At 42.1% G+C, this 15,561-nt stretch overlaps 1 protein-coding gene across 1 annotated transcript; it reads left to right on the top strand.

Annotated features, from left to right (window-relative positions):
- Window positions 1-6,441: 6,441 nt before the first annotated feature.
- Window positions 6,442-15,073, top strand: ANKRD1 (ankyrin repeat domain 1 (cardiac muscle)). Its single transcript, XM_006880329.1, has 9 exons — window positions 6,442-6,711; window positions 7,407-7,586; window positions 8,621-8,758; window positions 9,098-9,205; window positions 10,594-10,692; window positions 11,445-11,543; window positions 11,755-11,853; window positions 11,976-12,074; window positions 14,963-15,073. Exons 1-9 carry the CDS (start codon window positions 6,499-6,501, stop codon window positions 15,071-15,073), a joined length of 1,146 nt encoding a protein of 381 aa, XP_006880391.1. The 5' UTR covers window positions 6,442-6,498.
- The last annotated feature ends 488 nt before the right edge of the window (window positions 15,074-15,561 follow it).

The following is a 15,561-nucleotide window of genomic DNA, read 5'->3' as shown; positions in this document are numbered from 1 at the left end:
TGTGTAATAACCATAGCAAATAGTAGTTTGATCAGAAAGTTCATTGAAATATGTTGCTGGAACGCATGCTCATTTGTCTCAGGTTAGCATTCTATAGAAAGTGTTCTCAGAGAGCCTATAAGGATAGAGAGCAGGACTACATCAACCTTACAGAAACAAGGGTCTGCATGGCCGTGGATACCCACTGGGAGGCATCAGTTTGTTTGTATGGGCAAACTGGGTGGAATGAGCACCAGAATGAAACTCTGCCCAGTCCTGCTGCCATCCTCACAGTTGCTGCTTTATGAGTCCATTGATTGATGCAGCCCCTGAAGTGAATCCATCTCACCAGAGGGCTTTGCTCCTTGCTGTTGACTCTATACTTTGATCTTCATCAGTAAATGCTTCAAATCATCTTCCTTTTCAGTAAAACTGTGTCATCTGCTTGTTGCAGATGGTTAGTGAGTCTTCCTTCAGTCCTGATGCTGCATTCTTTATAGAGTTAGTTGTTTTTGGTTCATTTTCATAAGAAAAAGTTACTCCACTGCACCTTGAACTACCACTGGTACTAGAAGCTGCCAGGACCTATGACAAAGAATCTTTCAGTTAGAAGTGACTCCTACGGCTACAACAAGGGGCTCAGGCATAACAACCATTGTGAGGATAGGGCAGGACCCGGTAGTGTTTCATTTTATTGTACAGGAGATTGCTATGAGTTGGACCAGCTGACAGCACCTAACAATAACAATGATAAGTAAGCCAAGATCCAGAAGGACAAGAGCCACTTAAAAATGCTCTCTGGAAATTTTAGAAGAGTGCATCTTTCAAAAGCAATTTTTCTCACCCTTGAGAATATGTGAGAATCACCAGAAGGACTTGTCAAAATACAGAATCTTGATAAAAGAATCTGTTGGGGGGAATAAAAAGAAATAAGGAATCTGTTGATTCATTAGGTCACAGAAAGACTAAGAATTTTTACTTGCAACAAATTTTCTGATAATACTGATACTGCTGTTTGAAGGACCACACTATGAGAACGACTTATTTCCCTATCACAGGTAGAATCAGTTAGGTAAGTTCTCACCTTGTTCATAAGCACAGGGGACCATTCTTTTTTATGGAGTCTTTAAGATAGCTGGTTTGCCTTTTTTAAAAAATGGAATTAATCTTTTCTTGGACAAGGTCGTACATGGGAAAATGGCTACATTGGAAACTAAATATCTTGTAAAGCGTGTGTTTTATTTCATCAACCAGACCACAGATTGACCCTGTATTCACATTCAAATCTACCTGAACCGTCTATAAAGTACTAATAGTCTTTATATGTGAAATATTTCTCCCTTCAATAAACAAAGGAGCTCTGAACAAAAAAAAAAAAAAAAAAAGAAGTGACTCCTGAGGGTAATTTGCTTCCACTTCCTACCCAGAGCTCTCGGTAGAAGAGAATTTGTCAAGACTTCTTCCTGTCTTTTAAGAGGAGGTATCATAATCCTGTTGAAAATGGCCCTGACGCTTTAAGCTTTTTTCTCATAGGTGATTCTTTTCCTGTTTGCTGGGGGAGGGGAAAGACCTTGAACCTTTTGGCTTCACTCTTATGAGCTCCCTTTGGCATTTGAGTGTGTGTAACTGAGCCATGGTTTGGCCTTAAGGGTACTTGGATTCCTGGCCAGGCTAAGTCAGCCGCTTTGCTGAGCCAAGGAAGGTGAGTAGCAGCTGGAACCGAGCAGGCTGGTAAGAGGAATGGCAAAAGGAGCGATTGCAAACACAACAGTGGTGCAAGGCATCTTGCAAGTCAGAACTTGGCAACAGTTCTTAAGGCCTTTCATTTAAGTATCAAGATAGGTATTCTAAGGACAAAGAGTATTAAGACCCATCAAATAGTATATGCTATAAAATGCCTTTAGTTATAGCAGATAAAACTGGCTTCTTTTTGAAAAACCTAAATGTCTATAAATAAGAAAAATGGTTAACTAAGCTATTGGGTGCTCATACACACAAATATCCACGCAGTTGTTTCCAATCCTGGGGCCCAGTTGTTTGTTCTAATAGGAGACTATCTCCAAAACATGGTATTGAGTGAAAAAGACAAAGTATCAAATAAACAGTAAGATCTCAATTAAAGAACACTCAATATTTTCTTTTCATTCTTAACAATAAGGTATTTTTTTGTTGTTTATATAGTTAATATAAGAAGACATTAAAACATCTAGGTCTGAAAATAATGCTTTTAACTTCAGGTTTTGTGTGGAAAGATGAATTTGCTCTTAGAGCTGAGCTGGATGGCACAGGACCGGGGTAGTGGCAGGGCACGTCTGGGGATCCCTGGGTGACGGCAGTGATTTCTTTTGTCCCTACTTCTGTGCTTCTCACTTTCTCCAGCTATAAACAAGATGGTTATTATTCTGGTCATTTGTCATCTCACTCATTGAAATGCAGAAGTCCTGGGGGTCCTGAGGTAACACTGGTAAACCTCAGGGACCACTCCCCTGCCCATTCAGGCCTTAGATGGATGGTTGATAATGGATTGCTAAATGATTGTAAAACCAACGAAAATAAGAGCTTAGGCGCTTTAATTCACCTTTGTAGGAAGAAGTTATGTTCAGCGTGAGGCTAAAATGAAGGTGAAAATAAAAATTTCAGAAGTGATTCTACTAAGTGAGATTTTAAAGAAAGGAAGCCCCTTCTAACAGAGCATTCTCTCTAGGTGACAAATATGTTTGAATAAGAAATGACTTGAAAAGTACCATTTTGTCTTGTGTGGTGGTGGTGTTGTTTTGGGGGTTATTATACTTACTCTTACTCATAGTGGTGCTGTCTCATCTTGTGCCATACTCTGTTTGTTGTTGTTGTTAGATGCTATTGAATAAATTTCAACTCTTGGTGATCCTATATACAATAGATTGAAATGTTGCCTGATCCCGAGTCATCTGCTGGTTCTGCTGTGCTCAAGTCCTTTGTGATAACCATGGTTCAACTCATCTCTTTGAGAGTCTTCCTCTGCTTTGTTGACCTTCTATTTTTCCAAGCGTAGTGTCATTCTCCTAGGATTGACCCCTCTTAGTAATGTGTCCAAAGTATTCTGGAGCATTCCAGCTGTACTTCTTCCAAGATGTCGTCGTTGTTGTGTGCCATTAAGTTGGAACCAATCCATAGCTGACCCTCCAGCAGGTTTTCAGAGGCTGTTGATCACACGGGAGGAGATTGCCGATCCTTCTGCAGAGCAGCTGGTGGATTAGAACCACATGCATTTGCGATTGCAGGCTAGCTTCTTACTCCTAAGCCACCAGAGTTCCTTACATAGATTTGTTTGTTTTTTTTTTTTGGCAATCCATCCTATGATCAATACTCTTCACCAACACCACATTTCAAAGGTGCCAATTCTTCTTTAGTCTTCCGTATTCATTGTCTAACTTTCACATGTTTCTGAAGCAACTGAAAATACTGTGGTTTGAGACAGACCTACATTATACACAGGCACCTTTGTTCTTTTAGCACTTTAGAGAAGTTCTTGATAGCAGATTTTCCTATTGCAATACCTCACTTGATTTCTTGCAGCTTCCGTGGATGCCCATTGTGGACCCAAGTAATGTGAAGTCATTGACAGTTTCCATTTTTGCTCCATTTATCATAATATTGGTCCAGTGGTGATTTTTTTTGGTGTGTTTTCTTACTGTTGAAGGATACTGAAGGTCTTAGTCCTTGATCATAAGTGTTTCGCATCCTCTTTGCTTCCAGCAAATATCCTTTGTTATGATTGTTATGGAAGTTGGAGGCAGAACCAACTCATAGCTGACCCTTCATCAGGTTTCTAGAACCTATAAATACCATGAAAGGAGACTGCCCATCTTTTTCCCAAGGAGCAGTTGGTGGATTTGAACCATGTGCTTTGAGTTGGCAGTACAAATTCTTACCAGGTCACTAGAGCACCCTATCCTTTGTTGTTGTTAGGTGCCATTGAGTTGACTACAACTCATAGTGACTCTATGAAGAACAGACCTGCATTCTGCCCTGTCTTGTGCCATTCTCATCCTCTCTGCTATACTTAAGCCTGTACTAACAGTCACTGTGTCAATCCATCTCATTGAGGGCCTTTCTCTTCTTCACTGACCTCCACTTTCCTCAGCATAATGTCCTTTTCTGAGGCCTGATTTCTCCTAATACCATGCACATGGTGAGGAGTACCCTGGCTGCACCTTCTCCAAGACTTATTTGTTTATTCTTTTGACAGTTGTTAGGGAACCAACTACCAAAATCTTTTCAGAAAGCAAATCCCCTCACATTTCATAATGACAAACTAGTTCAGCATGGGGAAAAAGGTGATGTTGCAAACAGGGTAGTGGTTGCACTGACCCTGAATAGCCCCTAGGATCTGCCAAACACACTCTTGCTTTAATGTTCTGCCCAGTCCATCAGCCGTACCTCAGGTACCATTCCTCTGAAAAATTGTCTTCAAGGCTTCTTGGCGGCCTCGTTCCATGGATCCTCCCTTACTGAATCAGCCAAATCTGAGGAAATAATTAAATGATCAGAGGAAGGAAAGGGTTTGGTGAATCATTCTCCCCACTTCCTATTACTCGAATTCTTTGAGATTATTTGAACACTGTAGAATCTTTTTCTTTTTTCTTAGGCTTGACTGGGTACAGAAGGAACCACCCAAGGAAATTCTGTTTCAGCTCAGTGATTTTCTCTCACAATTGAATGGATTCAATTCTGTTCAGTCAAACTTTCACCATTACTTAATATTCCTATAGCAAATTAATTAATGTTTTTGTGCCTTGGTTTTTCATTTGTAAAATGAGAGTGTCTATCTTGTCCCACCTTAGAAGGTTCTGAGTGCTATGGGTTTCCATTTGCAAGACCCTGGAACAACCCGCAGTGCTATTCCAATGTTATCACCTAACATTTCCCTCAGTTTGAGTCAGTCCTGGAACCAAAAGGCTCAAGAAATGGTAGAAAAAGCTTAAAGGGTCACTTTTCAATTAGAAAAAAGAAATCCCAAGTAAAATAGTAAGAAAAGAGTGGATAGATAATGAACACTGTATTGGAACAGATGAAGGAAAGAACTGTTTAAAGGAATATATGATTAGGCATTATATGTAAGACGACAGTCCAAAATAAGAGGTACATTGCAAAGACGAATGAGGGAAGAAGAAAGAAATTGTGCAACAATTAACAAATAAAAATCCAACTTTTCTGTAAATGTTTATTATTTTTTTAAAAAAAAGACTGACAGGATTCTTTTAAGGAAATTCTCCTTTAGGAGGAACCATTAAGAGACCAGAACATGGTAGAGAAGCTGTGGGGAGGGAGGACCTTTTCCTATCAGTGTTTTGATTTGGGAGGTCCCTGTGCTATTTCCAAAGTTTCAGAAAAGCCACCCACTGGCTGATCATAATCCATCCAAGGAAGGGGTGGAGTGAAGAGAGCCGCTACCATGACTGAGGTGAGTTTACAGGAGTGGAAGACAAAGAACTATCAAAATAATGGCCTGATTAACACTCCCCACTTCATGGCTCATTCCCGTCCTTCAACTCTTCTTTCCTTTGCCATTTGACTGGAAAAAAAAAAAGACTTGAAAGCTCATAAATCCAGTTTCCCTTCTTTTTTTTTAACTTAATTTTACATGTCAGAGATAGAAATCTAAAGACACTTTGTGTTTTTGTTTCTTTTTGTTTTTAGCCCTTGTTGGTTTGAAGTCCTCCCTAATGCAAAACTCACGGGTACCTTGAAAAATACAGATTCCTGAGATCACCATAAATTTCCGCCAATTTCCCTGGACTGGGGCCCAAGGATGTGCATTTTTTACAAGTTGCCACAGGCCATTCCTAAATTTAGGGCATTCGAAAAAAGCCAGTTTATGATATTACCAAGGTCATGCCTTTGCTAATCTTTGGTCTCATATAATCTATCCTTGAACTAGTTGGATCCTTCTGAAGAAAAAAAAAATTAAGGCTCCAGTTAGCATGCTGTTTCAGAACACAGAGCATGTCATCTGCTAATTCTGTCTAGTGACGAGATAACATAAAAGTGCATTGCTGAATGCTTTCGGTTTCTTATAATGATGGTAAGGTGGCATGTCACGGGGCCTTTTTAGCCCCAGACCTCACTCCAGAGAATTCCAAACAGATATAGACAAGTGCCATTAGGACCCAAATCCTTCCCCGAGAGGCTGTTTACACATAGGAATGGGATGTCCAGCAGCATCACTTCCCCCCACTGAAGTGTTGATAAGTCTGGTTATCAGAAAGATATTAGGGGAGTGTGAGGCACTGGGCATTTACATTTTCTTGATAGGTTAGTCATATGAAAGCTGACAAAGAAGGGAAAAGAGCAGCTATGTGGTGCAATATCAACAGACAGCTGTCCCCTGGCTTCTTGATAAATAGGATGACTGGCATTGCTGAGTGGTGTGGTCACCGCCAGAGGAATGGCCCTCTCACATTTCTCCCTGATTCACATATTCAGTGGCATTGGCTTGTCAGTCCCTCCCTCTTCGCCTTCCCAGACACTAAGTCTGGAATGAAAATTCACCTGCCTCTGAGCTGGCTGCTGAGGGGGGCAGGGGGTGTTACTTGGATTCCCAGGTTGGAAGATTATCTCACCCAGCTCAGCCTATATAAGCTGACTGATGTGGAGGGGCTCGCAGGGCCAACTCAAGGGATTCATCCCATCAGAGCAAAGACATACAGACCAATTGGGGTAGACATGATGGTTCTGAAGGTGGAGGAGCTGGTATGTAAGACTCATTACCTTTATCCCTTCAAAACTAGCCCAGTCTTTGCTTTCATTTGAAAATGAAAATGCTTGTTTCTTTCAGGCTTGGTGTATAGGTAGACTGAGAATGCCATACATGGAAGTTTATTATTTGATGTGAAAGAATGAGTGAAACTGGGGGTAGGAGGGGGGGTGGGAGGGGGGAATTAAGCTGTCAGTAATGAATTATCTGCATACTTTCCATTTTTAAAAAAATCTTTTCCTTTGGTTTCATTTCTAAAGTGTGGAATCACATGTCATGATCAGAATGCCTCAGGGAAGATGTTCTATTTCAAGAACATGGATGAGGCAACTCTGTATCTCAAAGCCCCGAGTCACCAAGAGTACCTAGAAGAGTTTTTAAATAATTAGAGGCAGGTGGTGGCTTTCCTAGGAGAAATGTGATTAAGCAAATTGAAAATAAACTTAAACATGTCAACCTAACAGAGACTTTTATTCAAATAAGAGTCTAGACCAAGCACCTGAGAGCAATCCTGGAATACCTGTAGCTGCTTTTGTCCCTTTCAAGTCTGTGTACCCCCTTGAAGTCTGTGTTGTACCCCACAGAGGCAGGCTGTCACCAAGGACAGTGGACTGAGGGTCTCCTGCAGCACCTTCTGTGGGGAGTGTCCCCAGGCAGGCTCTCAACATGCCATCTTCTTCTTCTTCTGTAGGTCACAGGGAAGAAGAACAGCAATGGATCAGCAGGAGCGTTCCTGCCTGAGGACTTCCGAGATGGGGAGTATGAAGCTGCTGTTACTTTAGAGAAGCAAGATGACCGCAAAACACTTCCAGGCCACCTTGTGACTCTGGGGGAGCAACAGTGGAAAAACGAGAAACAGAGAGAGGCAGAGGTAAGAACTTTCTGGAAGAGGCCACTAAGTGGGAGGCGGGTAGTAGGATGTGAGACAAGAATGCCAGGAAGCGAAGAGAGAAGAAACAAACAAAGCCAACATTCCAAAAAGACTTTTCTTTGTATCTTCTTCTTTTATGTAAAAATTTTAGTTTTAGGTTTATTTACATTTTTATTTAGAATTCATTTGTATCTTATTTAAATATGTATATCTTTTCTAAGTGACAACTTACATGGTGCAGGCTGTAGAAAATGATTCTTTGACAAGACTATCACCTTGGATTCTGAGTAGATTTAATGTACTATGGCCATGTCCACATTGAAAGATAGCTTTGGAGAGGAAAGCATGCCTAGTAGTGAATTTATGATGCTACTTATGCTGTCTACTTACTTCCAAACACGAGAGACTTTTATTTCTCAATGACATGGTTTGTGGGTTTGTGGTCCGTGGATTATTGTTTTGACTCTGCCCACTATTTGTGCTGACACAATCTATGTTGCTGGATGAATCTTTATTGTTTAGTAACCACAGATAAAATAGGCCTCGTTAACTCCAGTCCCCGGACAGTGTGGTTCACTGGTCCCACCTGGCCGGCCACTTTATTAAAAGAGACTGGCATTCATATATCAGAGATTTCCACTTATTATTGGATTCTTTGGGATTTATTTTTAAACACTCTTAAATCTTTGAAGATTGTAAAAAGAATCTATAGAACTCTGAGGCCCATTTATGCCAGTAGTTACAAAATAAACACTTAGCAATTAGATTGTTTTCTTCAGTTAATCCAGGACTAAAGTAAAGCAAAGTGAGGTCAAGCACAAAAGAATTAACTGAAAAATCAGGATTCCAAAATACCTTAATAAGAACCACTAAATTGAAAGTGGAAAGTTTATTTTTGAAATGTTAATTCTTTATTTTTATTTTTTTTTAAATTTATCTGTTTCAGACCCTTCAGAGTTTGTTTAGGTATGCCTAGATGTCAATAGATCCTATCCTATTTTGAACTTCTTATGAACTTCATACTTCTTTTTCAGCTCAAAAAGAAGAAACTAGAACAGAGATCAAAGCTTGAAAATTTAGAAGACCTTGAAACAATCATTCAGCTCAAGAAAAGAAAAAAGTACAGGAAAACGAAAGTTACAGTTGTGAAGGAATCTGAACCCGAAATCATTGTAAGGGCTGCTTGGTTTGGCAGTGCTACTTGTCTAGGGTTACGCTTCCCCTTAGCCTATTGCTTTCGAGTCACTTCTGATTCATATCAATGCGATAGGACACAGGAGCACGGCCCCCAAGGGCTTTTAAAGCTGTCTGTCTAAACAGACTGCCATATTTTCTCCTAGAGAGGGACTGGTGGGTTTGAACCGCCTGACTTGTCACTTAGCAGCCAAATGCATCCCGCTGTGCCACCAGGGCTCCTGTGGGTTTGTGCTCTGTGGGTACTAATCTCTGTGGAGGGTAGGGTTGAATGTTCTAAGATTGCAGTAATGCCCACACTACATTTCCGGTTTCAGACCGAACCTGTAGATGTGCCCCGGTTTCTGAAGGCTGCCCTGGAGAACAAACTGCCAGTAGTAGAAAAATTCTTGTCCGACAGGAACAATCCAGATGTCTGTGATGAGGTAAGGGTTGTACAAAGTACTGCAAAATTGGGCTCATTAATTTTATGTTTCTAATGCTAGGCCACAGCCAAAATTATTCTACCTGAAACATTTCCCCAGCTGTTGTCATATGGAAGGATTATAAAAGTGGCCCCCTTCCCCTCACTCCTTACCCAGCCGTAAAAAAGAAATTAATGCTATGGATTACATTGTTTTCTGTACTCCTCTATACTTCTGTGGGATTTTTCAGTCCGTCTTTAAGTTTTTACATTCTTGAGATACAGTGTAAATAAGAGAGGGCCAACATTTTAGAGAAATACACTCTTAGCACTATCTTTGCTTGAACCCAAACTCATCAGTGCTCAGACCAAGAACTGGAGACTGTCACAAGTCTTAGCTCTGCCATTCCTGTGCTATTTGAACACCAGCAATTACTTATTTGACATTTCTGTGACGAGAGAGTGTTGAAATGCCATCATGCCCAAAGTTATTCCAGCTCTATGAAGTACCACCGAGTCCATTCCGACCAACAATGGCCGCGTGTGACAAGAGCTGAACGGTCTGTAGTCTTCAGTTTTTCAGATCATCACATCTTTCTCCTAGAGTTCAACCGGCCCACCTTTATGTTAGCAGTTGAGACGTCCCTATCCATCACCGGGGCCCAGTTCCAACTCTGAGAATCTGTTAACCCACTCATTTGAAGGCAACATGAACATGAATTTGAAGAGAACCTGGTTCTCTTTTGCATTTTCCCTTCAACAAACTGAACTTGGGAATAATTTCTAAACTTGAACTATAGACCCGAGTCTTTTCTCTTACAAATGAGTTGAATTCTTTTTTAAAAAAATTTTTATTTTTATTTAACCTAGTTACAGACCCTCAATGAGATGAATTGATTCAGTGACTAGGGTAATGGGGGTGGGTGTGTCAGAGGTGGTGAGATTGACACAGGATAGGGCAGAGTTTAGGGCTGTTATACAGAGGGTCACTATGAGTCACAGATGACTCAGTGGCACATAACAACAACAGTCCCTGGTAGGAAAACAAAAAATTCATCTGCGTGGCAGGAGCTCCATAAACACTAGTCCTGAGTGCAAAACTCAAGAAAAGGAAATCCCAGCACTTAGGTAATTTCGAGACTTTACGTTTGCATCCCCCCAACATAGATCTCTGAACACTAAGATGTGGAGGCTCTGAAGGAAGCCCAAATCTCTGTTGCAGGTGAAGTGTGCTAGTTGCTTTCTGCAATGTTAGTAAATTGGACTTTCTCAAATCATATAAGTACACACTTGTGTATCTATCAATTAAGTCTTCCAAGTCCCCAGCTTTAGGCCTTAGTTATAAAGGAATGGTTTCATGCACATTTAAAAATGCATCGCGTTCTCTTTTTCCCATCTCTGTCCTGACAGTACAAACGGACAGCTCTTCATAGAGCATGCTTGGAAGGGCATTTGGCAATTGTGGAGAAGTTAATGGAAGCTGGAGCCCAGATCGAATTCCGTGATATGGTAAATATATTTCTTTGCTTGGAAATGAGCCAAAAAGAAGTGGGGCCGTAAGAAGCTAGAGAGAACCGACAATGAAAAGCTAGGCTGATGGGATTGAAAATTGATCTGAAAGAACTGGGTAAAAGCTCATTTCTCTGTACAAAGGAAAGCTGGGAGATGGGACTAGGTCATGTGGAGAGTATTTTCCATACATACATAAAAGGAGAGGAGTGTTCCAGGGAGAGGAAGGAAGTGCAAGCTGTTGAACACTGTTCAATTTCCTCATCAGAGCTGGGTCATTATCAAGCTCAGGCTTGGAGTAAACTTCATTTATTTAAATGAAACCTAATTTGACTTCACAGCTAAGAGAAAAGAGGGTATCAAAAAAGGATTTGGCCAAAATGGAAGTCAAAAGACAATTTTAAATATAAAATAAAAAAGAAATAATAACAATCTCTGGGGAGTCTGGTGGCCTAGTGATAAAGAGTTGTGCTGCTAACCCAAAGGCAAGCGGTTTGAAGCCACCAGTTGCTCCGTGGGAGAACAACGGCTCTCTCCTTCCCGGGGATTAAATGCCTCTGAAAACTCGCTGGAGGGTCAGCTGTAGGTCGGTTCTGACTTAATAGTACACAAAACCTCCAACTACAGTAACTGGAGCTGGCAACTAGCGCGTCTCAGGAACCCCTGAGTTTTAGAAACCACTTATTCATTCTCTGGGCCATATTCTCACACTGCCATGTCTGACACTATCGTGTCTCTATTTCCTGGTGTAGCTGGAATCCACAGCCATCCACTGGGCAAGCCGTGGAGGAAACCTGGACGTCTTAAAATTGCTCCTGAACAAAGGAGCAAAAATCGGCGCCCGAGACAAGGTATCAGACCTCCTCCCGCCCCCTCTGCCTCCCAGCTTGTTGGGTGTAGTCACCGAAACCTGGAGTTTCCTACAGACTCCACAGTGACCACTACTCAGGCTCTTCTATACCTGGGGACCAGGGGGGAGGGTGGCCTTGGTTCTGGGGACCAGGGAGGAGGGTGGGTGGCCTGGGTCCCGGCTCCAGCCAATCAGTGCCTGCCATTTCTCAGTTGCTCAGCACCGCGCTGCATGTGGCGGTGAGGACGGGCCACTACGAGTGCGCGGAGCATCTCATCGCCTGCGAGGCCGACCTCAACGCCAAGGACCGGGTGAGTAGCCTCATCCCTGTCCCCGATGAATCTGGAATCACTCCCCCACCCGGGCTTCTCTAGCGAGGCCCGTTTTCTGGCTTTAGGCCCAAGTTGAGCCTGTTTTGATTCTGTTTCCCCAGGAAGGGGATACCCCCCTGCATGATGCGGTGAGACTGAATCGATATAAGATGATCAGACTATTGATTACGTACGGCGCAGACCTCAACGTCAAGAACTGTGTAAGTACCAGAAATGGGGGCTTTCTCATTTACAGACTCATGTGATGGCTTAAATGTGTCTGTTAATTTCCATAAAAAGATGGCTAACCTTGGCGATAACAAGTGGTCAGAGATGGAGGACAATATAGTGATGGCACTGGGAGGCCCTGGGCAATGCAGTTAAGACTCTGGCTGCTAACAGAAAGGTTGGAAGTTTGGGTCTACCCAGCAGTGCCTTGGAAGAAAGGTCTAGAGATCTATTTCCCCAAAAGTCAGCCATTGAAAGCCTAGTGGAGCAGGTTCCAACCTGGAACCCATGGGGTCTCCATGAGTTGCAATCACTTCCAAAGGAACTGGGTGTTTTGATGACTTCTGTGCATAGTATGTTGTTGTTCTGTGCCATCAAGTTGATTCTGCCTCATAGCAACCCTACAAGACAGACTAGAAGGGCACCATATGATATCTGAGGCTGTAATCTTTACAAGAGCAGATTGCCAGGTCCTTTCTTCCACAGAGCAGCTGGTGGGATTGAATCCCCAGCCTTTTCATTAGCTGGTATTGAACTCTCAGAGCTCTGGAGCCCAGAACATGCCAAACAGAAAAACAAAAACAAAAACCCTCTACTGCACTGTGTCGATTCTGACTTACAGGGATCCAATCGCATAGAGTGGACCTGCCCCATCTTCACGGAGCAGACTGCTGCATCTGTCTCCCAGGGAGCCACTGCGGGGCTAGCTGAGCAGCTGACCACCTAACCCGCTGTGCCGTCAGCACTCCTTAGTGCTTAATGTTGTACCTCACAGCTCTTTTCAAATTTGGTCTTAAAAAAAAATTAGCCCAAACTATTCCCCCCCACAAACACCTGTGTCAGAGAAGCCCGGTCTGCCTCTGCCTTCCCTGGCTGTGTGAGATGTGGAGTGGTCAGGAACAGAGACATGCACCTTCCCCAGAATGGCCTAAAGTTCTACAGTGGTCAGAACAATGAGTTCTCAGTCACTGCTCAGCCTGAATCGTCCAAATACTCTTCTCCTTAAGGCCTTCACTTTCTTCCAGGGCAGCTTTGTATGCTGCTGCCTACATGTTAAGACAATTTCCAACCATTTTCTTTTTTATCTTCTCAGTTCCTTTTCTCCAGCCCTGAAAATGCTGCTTAAGTCCCTTCTTGACATATTAATTTTATTCTGCCTGTAAGCAGCAAACAAAATCCACTTTTCCTCATGGTCCCAGTCCCCACCCAGCCACACATTGTCTAATATAAGCTTCAGAAATGCCACTTGGAGGAAAGAATATAAATTACCAAGGGGGGGGGGAAAGAAATTGAAAGATGTGTGTGGTGAATCACTTTGCTAAGAAGGAAAAAAATCAGTCCTCTTATAGTATGAATAATTTCCTCCTCTTATTTGTGCTATTATGAGACTGAGAGGAATATTTTATCATTAAAAAAATATAGGGACTTGCTTGATGATGGAAACAAAGAACAGTGACAAATGGAGACTCCTTGGGATAGGAGAGCATTATCAGCAGTGCTCCCTCACTTTTAATATTGGGACTGGTCTCTAATATATTTTTAATCCTATCTGAAGAAAAGGTTTATACAATAAAATCTGCAGAACTCTGGAAAATATGATTTTTTAAAAAGGCAGCAAGACACTACCAGTAGAGAGGTTACTGTATAGAATAAAGGAAACAGAAACCTAGGAGTTGAATTTCAATAAACAGGAGTGCAAGAAAGTAATGAGAGGATAGTAAAAATAATATACAAAGAGGGGTCTGGAAAGCATTCAGGACCTGTTAACTTCATTGACCAAATGAATCAAAGTTTCCAAAAGAGACCAGTTAAGTAGTGGATGCTATCTTAAAGGTGTTTGGAAAACAATACACTATAGTTGTCTGAAATTCTTAATGATTACTGACAAGTGGGCTTCAGGAAAGGTGTACACACAGGAGGGTAAGTTAAGAAAGGTTACCAGACATTACCTCAAATGACCACAGGAACAAGCAGATGACACAATAATTTTAACTGGATGGCTCGTGGGCTCTGTGGACCCAACCTTTGTAAAGATAGTGGCTCTTCCCCTACCCATTCCTTTGTGGCTATGTGGAACCAAAGCTGTTCCCAGCTCCTTTGTTTTTGGTAGGTTGTTTGGGTTTGTTTTTTTTTTTTTGTAAAGGTCACAAGTCCAAAAGGGAAAGTTCTTTATTTCTTAATGTCTCCTTTAACTCTAGCCTTTAAAAAAACCTGTGTGCTCTGTTTGGGCCGCACAAAACAGCTCTGCAGACTGATGTACATCTCAAAGCTAAGAACAAAACAAAACCCCAACAAAATATCAAACATAATGCTTTAAAGTCAGAACCAACTCGTAGATGAACCTCCACTGGCTTTTCAGAGTCTGTAAATTGCTCGAGAGACTGCCCATCTTTCTCCTGAGGAACAGCTGGTGGATTCAAACCATTTGGCTTTGAGTTGGCAGCACAACTCCTTACCTATGCCGTCGAAAGATTGAGAACTTTTCCCATCTAGCGATAAAAATTGAGAAGTGTTGTGGTTTGTTTTTTTTAATATCCTGAGACACATAGATAAATGAAGTTCAATGTCAATAAATTATTCACTCCTGTATGTGTTTGACATCAACCCTAAGAAAAATTTCCAAAGCAAGGCCAATGGAAATACTGAGGAGATGGCCCAATTCCATAAAGACATACAGTCTTGGAACCTTGTGGCTCAGTTCTGCTCTGTCCTTAGGGTCACTACAAATTGGAATCCACGTTAACTGATGAAAGTGCCTGGGTTTTTGGGTTTTATAGCATGCGCTTGTTTATGATCTTATGAAATACACACACAGAGAGAATGTGAATGTACAGATGCGTCATCCTCTCCCCCAAAGTCAAGTTCTCTCTGTTTTCATCAGGCTGGGAAGACCCCCATGGATCTGGTGCTGCACTGGCAGAATGGAACCAAAGCCATATTCGACAGCCTCAAAGAAAACGCCTACAAAACCTCTCGTATCGCTACCTTCTGAGGAAGAAGACAGACTCTCCCCACCTGCTTTCAGTGGCATTTTGAAGGCACATTGCAAAAGGAGAGCGATTTAGCTGTGAAACCCAGCTTTGGCTTCTCAGCCTGTGGTGACGGTGATGAACGCTAGAGAGCCCACAGGGCTGCAGCTATTCACACGTCCACCAGTTCAGTGAAGCCCGCCCTGTTTCTTTGTATTTATTCCAGGTTATTTATTTCTCTACTCTGCTGCCACTGGCGTGTAGGCCTTTCAGGGTCATCATTTGGTGATCAGAGTTAATGTGCATATAACATTTCCAGAGCTAGCCCCAGGAACTGTTTCTAAACCAGAATAAGGAGTATTGCTCTCAGCACCGACTTGGGCCTCATCTCATTCGTGTAAGATATTTCAAGGTGTCTTTAAAAGACAGAGGTGAGCGCTGCAAGCCTCATTTCTCCTGGACTTTTAATGCTGATGTTTGAAGGAGGTAGTGGAAGGCACAGAGTGACAGG

This window comes from Elephantulus edwardii, unplaced genomic scaffold, assembly GCF_000299155.1.
Source record: "Elephantulus edwardii isolate Elephantulus edwardi_28Jun2011 unplaced genomic scaffold, EleEdw1.0 scaffold00007, whole genome shotgun sequence".
Taxonomy (NCBI): domain Eukaryota; kingdom Metazoa; phylum Chordata; class Mammalia; order Macroscelidea; family Macroscelididae; genus Elephantulus; species Elephantulus edwardii.
This window is presented reverse-complemented; position numbering and strand designations above follow the sequence as displayed.

What these genes read in the sequence shown, in the direction of transcription:
- ANKRD1 (XM_006880329.1), top strand. Translation starts at nt 6,499, where the DNA reads ATGAAAATTCACCTGCCTCTGAGCTGGCTGCTGAGGGGGGCAGGGGGT. An exon ending in ATCCAGATGTCTGTGATGAG is followed by an intron (nt 9,206 to 10,593) that starts GTAAGGGTTGTA and finishes CTGTCCTGACAG; the next exon opens with TACAAACGGACAGCTCTTCA. An exon ending in ACCTCAACGTCAAGAACTGT is followed by an intron (nt 12,075 to 14,962) that starts GTAAGTACCAGA and finishes TGTTTTCATCAG; the next exon opens with GCTGGGAAGACCCCCATGGA.